General features: G+C 38.1%; 2 protein-coding genes across 2 annotated transcripts; one reads left to right on the plus strand and one right to left on the minus strand.

The window, feature by feature from the left end:
- Window positions 1–29: 29 nt before the first annotated feature.
- Window positions 30–4,205, minus strand: lhfpl5b (LHFPL tetraspan subfamily member 5b). Its single transcript, XM_017468426.3, has 3 exons — window positions 3,542–4,205; window positions 551–787; window positions 30–255 (listed from the first exon to the last, which is right to left on the minus strand). The coding sequence occupies exons 1-3, from the start codon at window positions 3,951–3,953 to the stop codon at window positions 245–247; spliced, it is 660 nt and encodes a 219-aa protein (XP_017323915.1). The 5' UTR covers window positions 3,954–4,205; the 3' UTR covers window positions 30–244.
- Window positions 4,206–5,803: 1,598 nt separating this feature from the next.
- LOC108265761 (colipase) lies at window positions 5,804–8,657 on the plus strand. Its single transcript, XM_017468427.2, has 3 exons — window positions 5,804–5,990; window positions 6,207–6,329; window positions 8,090–8,657. Exons 1-3 carry the CDS (start codon window positions 5,826–5,828, stop codon window positions 8,210–8,212), a joined length of 411 nt encoding a protein of 136 aa, XP_017323916.1. The 5' UTR covers window positions 5,804–5,825; the 3' UTR covers window positions 8,213–8,657.
- The last annotated feature ends 269 nt before the right edge of the window (window positions 8,658–8,926 follow it).

The raw sequence follows: 8,926 nt of genomic DNA on the forward strand, positions 1-8,926 counted from the left end.
TTGTAAGTAGGTTCAGTTTTGTGTAGTCTACAGTGTTTGTCCTAATGGCAAAATTTATTTAAAATTGGTGAAACCCACATATACTGCAAAGTGTCTCAAAGACTGAATAAAATTAAAGCTTGTAATGTCTTTATTTGGATTTTTACCAGTTTTAGTATTCACCAGTCTGCCTCAGTGGTTATATACTCGGTGGCTTTAGGATGCCTATTGTGATTCTTTGCAGTTGTCAGAACAGCTTCTGAATTCAGCTTTTTCCTGTAGTGACAAAGCATTATGTTGTCATTATTTATTTGAAGCCAAAACTATAAAACTAAACTGATCTATAGGTTTTATATATATTGTGACGTTTCTTTGAACTATTATACCTAGCTTCATCAAATTATTGCATTTAAATACTGAATTTAAGCAGTGCTTATTATATAATCCAAACACTTAAACTGGAAACCTCTAGCTTTATGAATTTTATAGTCTAGGCTGAATTTAGCAGTGAGAGACACTTTAAATCAAGTGTCCAAGCTCACCAGTAGTTTTTCGAAATAATTGTTCTTACCTCCTGTCTCCAGTTCAAATTCATCAGGCAGCAGTTTGTCCTGTCGGTTTCCCAGTGTGAAGGCCACAAGTGCGAGCATGAGTGCATCCAGGATGCAGATGAGCGCCAAAATGTAGGCCCAGCGCACTGTGCAGTTCCCCAGTGCGTACTTGCTCGTCCGCTCGCCACACATCCGCTTTACCTCAGGAGAGTCCCATCCATCAGGGTAAATCATACAGCCCATCACCAACAGCACAGCTACAGGATGGAGAACACATTGAGCAAAACATGCATTCACCAAGTATGGAAACATTATTTTTTGTGAATTCCTTGGTTATTTTTAATGGTATCTTGGCCAGTACACATTTCATCTGTTGGTAGGAATAGAACACTGAGCTTTTATTCACAGTGGATCCAGAACCCATCCTGGGAACACTGGGCATGAGGCAGTAACACCCTGGAATGGAACGCCAGTCCATTGCAGGGCACCAAGCATGCATGCATTCACGTCTAGGGGAAATTTATCTTAGCCAATCCACTTATTGGCATGTTTGTGGTAGGTGGAGGAAACCAGAGGACCTGAAGGAAACCCATGTGGACACTGGAGGGAACACGCACACAAATTCCACAACGATGGTCACCCGAGATTAAGATTGAACCTGGGGCCCTGGAGCTTACTTAAATGAATACTTAGTTGAGGATTGTTCTGTTTTGGTAGAGTTGGAAATGAAGTTAGGAAGCAAACACTGCTATTGCTTGGGGCCCTAGGCATCTCAGGATCTCTGACTTAACTTATGCTATATCTTAGCCTATAGAGTTGTTATTATTATTATTATTATTATTATTATTATTATTATTATTCTTTTTAGAGTAACCCTGTATTAGGCAGTTGAGTCAATAGCATGCAATCATTCAGCATCCAGTTTAGCAGCTTATTATGAGTGGGTTTAGACTTGCCTCCAGTGGCAAGTAGTATTTGAACTAATATTATTAACCAGGGTTGACCTGTTTCAGCAAAATTTCCAGCTCATCTACACCTCAAAAAACCACACAAAATACCTGAAACAAGCCCAAACATTTGGACCTTGGAAAATGGAGAATTTCTTCTTTTTCTCAGCCTTGGAGTCCAAACAAGTTTTTCACACATTTCTGAGATAATGATATTCCATAATCCCCCTTTCCCTTTCCCGGTATTTGTAATATGTCTGTACATCCTAGATGCACTGTCTGCACTTACACAACAAGATATTGAGGAATACAGAGTATTTAATCCAATCTGGCAACCCTGTCACTAACCATGTCCTGTCCTCTTCCTCCACTGTAAATATTCACGGAGCATGGGAAGAAAAATAAATGGCTATATGGATGTCTACTAGCCTTAGCTATTCCTAGAAATGTGATTAAATCAACAGAAGAACAGTTTATATCTCAAGTGACAAGCTGGAGACTTAAAACAGGTCATTAGTATTTTAGTGGAATTTAAAATGTATAGACTTTATGAGGACTGATACTGTTGAATGGCTGGTCTGACTTTATGCGGACTAATATTTGTTGAATGGCTGATCAAAATGGGGTTTTCCTACACCTGCTCCTATGGAAGAGCTGCCACAAAGTTTCACCCTTACTGCTTGGCCTCCAATGAGAACATAAAAAGATCAGAAAATAAAATACTTCTGAAGCTGTGTGTGTGAGTGTGAGAGAGATTCACATTCTCTCAAATGCAAACACTGACTCTCCACATGAAAAGATGATCAAAGGGGTTTTAAAAGCTGCTTGTGGAGGTAGTTTCTATCTCTAGTAGGTTCTGTCTGTCCTCATACAGTGCTACATGTATGGAGTGGCATGAGCAAACATCAAATTTTTTTTTTTTTATTTTTTATTTTTTTTTATTTTTTTTTTTTTTAAAACATCCACAAATGGCTTAATTGTATACTGACCTTTGTATGCCGAAGGAAAAAAAAGTTACATATGTCACAATTTGTATAGAGGCAAGGTGGCAATAAAGGGGTAAAACTATTTTAGGGTGAACTCTAATGATATTGGACAACACAGGTGCTGCGTTTATACTCTTTTCAGACTACTATCTCGTTCTCTTACTTTGACAGTGGTTTCAGTACCTGAAACCACCCTAGATAGCTAGTTTAATGTGTGTGTTTTTTTTTTTTTTTTTAAATAAAATGAAGTTCAACATCCTGTGATAACTTTTAAACATAAGAAGGATGACTTTTATAGACAAAATATTGTAAAATAGGAATAAAACTGTGTAGGGATAGTGTGGTAATGGAATTGTGATTTGCCAGTAGATGGAGAAGAGGGTATGTAGAGGGTGTTTGGTGGGGGTCATAAAAGTTCACTTATTATTTTTTAAAATAAACACCACTGGATAGATTAACTAAGAAAATTTCCTGTACTGCTGTTGAACACTCATACTACGCTAAGCCAACAAGGGCCCGTTTACACCGTGTCTTAATGTACATTCTGTATACATTCACTGTATGCATTGTGGTGAAATATTCCTCCATGTAGATTGTAGCAGCTCAACATGGCTATATGGCAGGATTAGAATAGCCAGATACTATTTCATACAACAGTGCGGTTGAATTCTTGAGTCTAATTGGTAAGATGTTTATATGCTGTCTTCTATAACAGCAAAACTGTTATGTTTTGCAAGGTTATTATGGATGCAAACACTGTAGAGATTGGCTTATCACTTTTTGTTAAGTGCACTGGGCAGCATTTAATATTTACACTTTATGATCAATGCAGTTTGACAAAAACTGTCACTTTGACGTTAGTGATCTGGATGCAAAAATGTGACACTACTTTGAGAGAAATTCAACTATTTAGAACTGATTCCTTTAAGATTGTTCACAAACCAGGAATGCTTAGTATTCACTATTAGCTTAAAAAATAAAAATGAGCCTGCTTTATTGGAGAAATCACAAGTTACTGCATTTAACTTTCAAACAAGAGAACCAAACTTCAACTTTGAATCACACTATTAAGTTTTACCTGAAGAGGTCTGCACCCATGCACAAATCTTATACACACTCGCTGCACTGCAGAAGAAGAAAAGACAGAATGAGACCATGGTGGCCACATTAAGCAGCATTGAGGTTCCCACGAAGAACATGGCAGTCTTAAATGCCCCGGACGGAATGGAGTTAAAGTCGAGCACACTGCCCTTGCAGACAAGTTCTGAGGTGATGGGGTTGCCTATGCAGTAGTAGAAGAGCCCGAAGTAGCCAGACTGTGGAGTGTTGACACTGTCACCGATCCAGTAGGGCTGAATGAACACCACCACTGTGATGATGGCAAAGCAGATGGTGAAAATTGCCCACAAGACACCAATAGCTCTGGCATTTCTCACATAGTTTGTCTGGTAGATTTTGACCGCCTCTGTGGCAGGAAGCATTTTCTCCATGCTGATAATGATTTAGACTTGTCCAATAAAATGTGAACACCAGAAAACCTGTAACTAGCTAACAAAACTTCAGCAAAACCCTTATCTTGCCAAAGCTACTCTTCGAAAACCCACTACCACAGATACCAGGTTGATTCTTTTGTCGTTTACTTTCTTAATGCCTACTGTTGCACTCTTAGGAGACCTATGCATTCTCTGTAATTGGTAAAGTTCACCGGTACAGAGCGGTATCTTCAAAAAGTGACCGATGTGACATCAACACTTGTTCTTTTGTGTCCTAGCCAACAGAGCTGTCATGGGGTATAAATTTTAAATGGTAATATGAGCAGAATAAGGTGATTAAACTGTTGACCAGAGTAATCAGATACAGAACAAGCCTTGGTGTAAGTGTACAGCTACTTCCTGAATGTCATAAAGAGGACTGAGTCAGCGTTGGGTGCTTTGTTTGAAACTGGTTTTAACGTCAGTTTCTATATTTTGTATTTTGCAAGTACTCTGCTTTGTGTGTGTGACTTTGAGAAGATCGGAGATATGTTGGTGTCTGTGATAGATAGTAGTACCATAACTGAACATTTACACGGTTTGAAATGTTTCTGTAAATCCAGACTAATAATTAATTCAATACCTTCACAATCCAGCGTAATTTTATACATACTTGAACATTTTTTTATACATACTTGAAATAAATGGTGTTTGATGGTACGAGTTGCTAGCTAGTAACTTTAAGTTGTGTATAAAAGCCATATTAGATCTAACACAAACACCTTCTAAACCTCCCCAACCCGAGCACAAACATTCTCCACCATCTCTGCATCATACCTGGAGGAAACACTGCACATAAATAGATCTGAATTCATTCAAAGCAAGTGTGGACCGTGAACCAGCAGATGCAGCTGTGTAGAAATAAAGGTTTGTGTGTGTGTTTATGTGTGTGATCAATGAAAACCTCTTCTTTTTCAGAGAGTGGTGGGATACCAGAGATATCAAGTGAGGGTTTATCAGAGATTTCAGTGTTGAGTGAGCTATTTTTATTTTTGCTCAAACACGGCTGAAAAACAAACAGTGCTTGGAAAAAAGAATAAAGTATTCAGTGCCTCTCTCTCTCTCTCTCTCTCTCTCTCTCTCTCTCTCTCTCTCTCTCTCTCTCTCTCTCTCTCTCTCTCTCTCTTAATGAAGGCTTTACCAAACCCTAGGTCTTTGGTATGTTTTGCTATTAGATGCCCCAAGTGCTTGATTTGTTTTGCTGTTAGGTGTCCTAGGTGTGTGGTGTGTTTTGCTTTTAATCTCATCAGGCTTACTTTACAAGGTCAAAATTTCTGAACACTAATACATTGTTAGTAAAATTCATATAAATACTCTTTTACAACATAAACCAATACTCAACACGTTTATAATTTGAATTCCTTAATTTTAAGTAGCCGCTTTATCCTGGTCAGGGTCGTGATAGATCCGGAACCTAACCCTTTAACCAGTTCATACAGGATTTCACTGAGTTTTTGTTGTGATTGTTGTGGCCAAAAATGCTTGATTTTGCGAATTTTTCAAAATTTGGTTTTGGTTTCAAATTTAGTTTACGTGCTTTTTTTTTGTAGGAAACTACTTGAATTGGTGAAATTGCTTTCTACGGTCTTTCACAGTGATGTTTGATGGTAATTTTTTAAAGCTGTACTCATGTTTGATTCTTGTGAAATATCGCCAACATAATACACTACTCATTACAGAGTTTTCTGGGAATAAACCTTCTGTCGTTAACATGGACTAATGGGAAAATATCTGTGTTTGTACAGTTGTCTAGAACCAAGAGCTTGGTCACAGATGTACTTTAGCTTTATTTGAGAAAGATGACCTTTATTAACACTGGCATGGTGCAGGATGGGAGGTCTGATATATAGGAAAAAATGCAGAATCTGTGTAAGCTTCTGTGGATCTAGACACAACACGATGAGGGCTGTGGTAGTGTTTGCAATATGCCTGATGGCCATGGCTATGGCCACTACTCCTGAAACTTTTGATGAAAGGGGCATTATCATCAACCTGGTAAGAGCACTGAAACCTGAGCGCAAGCAGCTGAACTGAATTATTAAAATTGCCAGAGTACATGTTTTTGTTTGGATGTGCCACGGAACGCTAAAATATAAACTGTCCATATTTCCTTCCTTCCTTGGGGTCTAGGATGACTGATCTTGCATTTTACAATGAATGTATGTATCTGTTTGCCAATTAACATTTCTTGTTGAAATGTCTGCGCTGTAGAATAACGGCGAGCTGTGTGCCATCAGTCTGCAGTGTAAGAGCTCCTGTTGCCATCGTAGATCTGCTCTTGACCTGGCTCGCTGTGCCCCACGTGCTGCAGAGAACGAAGCATGCTCTAAAAAGGTAAAGGCCATGCCGGAGACATTTTTAAAACAACTTAAGCAGCATAATTACTGCCTACACTCACCATCCACTTTAATTGGAATACCTGTACACCTGCTCATTTATTCAGTTATGTGGCAGCAGTGCAATGCATAAAATCAAGCAGATACAGGTCAATAACTTCAAGTTCATATCAAACATAAGAATGGGAAAAAGTGTGATCTCTGTGACTTTAACTGTGGCATAGTTGTTGGTGCCAGATGGTCTGATTTGAGTATTTCATAAACTACTGATCTCCTGGGATTTTCACACCACAGTTTACACAGAATGGTACGAAAAACAAAAACATCATGTGAGCAGAGGGTCTGTAGGATGAAACACGTTGCTGATGAGAGATCAGAGGAGAATGACCAGACTGGTTTCAGCTGACAGGAAGTCTATAGTAACTCAAATAATTACTCTACAACCATGGTACAACATCTCAGAACGCACAACACGTACACCTTGAGGTGGATGAGCTACAACATCAGAAGACCATATCAGGTTCCACCCCTGTCAGACAAGAACAAGAATCTGAGGCTATCATGTGCACAGACTCACCCAAACTGGGCAGTTCAAGACTGGAAAAAAAACCCTAATCTTTAACTGTCCAGTTTCTGTGAGTCTGTGCCCATGATAGTCTCAGCCAGAACAGGAATCTGTCTCTTGATTTTTTGTGTTGCACTGCTGCCACATGAATGGCTGATTAGATTACTGCATGAATGTACAGGTGTTCTTAATAAAGTGGATGGTAAGTGTTCATTTCAGGTCAACTTAAAGTACATGATCAATTTCTTCACGTATTTAAAATAACTGAATTTTTAATAGCCGCATTTTCAAAGGGGGAAAAAACAAACAAACAACCATTGAATTTTCGCACTGTTGCTGAACTTGTACTTGCCTATTGACACAAAGAAAGGAGAGTTAAGCATAAAACTCTAACAATGCTGTAAAAGCAAAGGACAAAACACTTCCTCCATGGGTAATGCCGTCGGCTCAACGAAGATGGACTCTTGCAGTACCCACCTGCTCTACAAATAGTTTATTAAACCTTAATTGACATTTAATTGTTAATTTAATTTTGTCAGTTTAACAAATGAGGGAAAAGTAATTGCACAGAAAATGTAAACATTTAGTCCTTTTAAATGCTTTCATTAATTTTATTAAATGTAAGATATCCTTGACTAATTAGGACTGATTGAAAAAAGCAGTTCAGAATTTGGTCCTGCCAAAACATGAAACCTTACTATATCACTTATCATATTTGCTGCACATTTTCCATTCTATCTATCAGTAAACAGTTGCATTCTTGCATAAATGCTTAACTGGGGTTTTAATGCAGAGTGTTTCTCCTGTTCACTGCCCTCACAGTGACAATGATGGAAGCACTTTGTAAAAGCACATGTATGTAGAGCCTACAGCTGGGTTTGAGAAGGTTCAGGTGTTCCAGTCGATGCATAGCATGACCTGAAGTTTGACGATGATGAAGGAGGGCCTGCTGGCCTTTTCCATAACTTTATATTAGCTGACTATTTGCAGCTGACTATCCTCACATTAGAGAAAAGAAAAGCACATATTGTGTTACTCTTCTTAAGATTCCTAAAAATGATTGACTGTCTAGTTACTGTATCTGTCTTTTTTTATTATAGTGGTCTGTTAGTGTGCAGTTTACTATAAGTTGGATATTGCAGAAGTTACACAGAAGTTTTGATACTTAATTAATTGTTTTCTCTACAACATAGAGCCTGTATGGTACATATTACTATTGCACTTGTGAGGACGGACTTAAATGTGAAGGTGACTGGTCCATCGGAGGCTCCATCGTCAACACCAACTTTGGAACCTGCGTGGATCCTCACAACTAATACTCTCTACACAGCACAGAATGGAAAAACCTTAAAACCCAAATTTCAGATAGGCAATGCATTAAATATACAAGGAAATATTCAAATGCAAAGATATGAGAAATTATTAATTACTTTAAGGCCAAGTCAAAAAGAGTAAATGCCACACTACATCAGTCAATATATCAGTGAAAAGCTTAGATTTTTTTGTGGAATTTCGGGAAAAAAGATTATAGTACACTTTAGTCACATCTCAATTTATAACACAACATAACAACATATTCAAAGTACATTATGTCTAATGCCCCGTTGTATCAAAAATAGAAAGGTCAAGGTAAACACTGATGTCATTCAGAATCTCAGACTGAAAGGGGACATTTTTGCACATGCTAGCATAAACTGATCCATGATGCCATTCTGTCATAGAATTTGAAACCCTACAATCAATAAACATATATCACAAAAATCTCAAGAGTCAAATTACTGTGTCCCAGCTAAACATATCCATTTTTGTATGTAGTCTGTATCAGGGTACCAAGCTGTCAATATCTGAACATGTAGATGGTCATTCGCTCGTACATCAGAGTGGTGCATGAAAGATGGAATACCAATACAAGTTTAAAAAAAAAAAAAAAAGGAAAACAGCAACTAGTGCAATGATGCAATGGCTTCCTCCATGTAAGATTGATCAAACACTTCAGAGTAGCAGCATGTATTTTGAGGTTTGAGATTTGA

Source organism: Ictalurus punctatus, chromosome 5 (assembly GCF_001660625.3).
Source record: "Ictalurus punctatus breed USDA103 chromosome 5, Coco_2.0, whole genome shotgun sequence".
Lineage (NCBI taxonomy): Eukaryota > Metazoa > Chordata > Actinopteri > Siluriformes > Ictaluridae > Ictalurus > Ictalurus punctatus.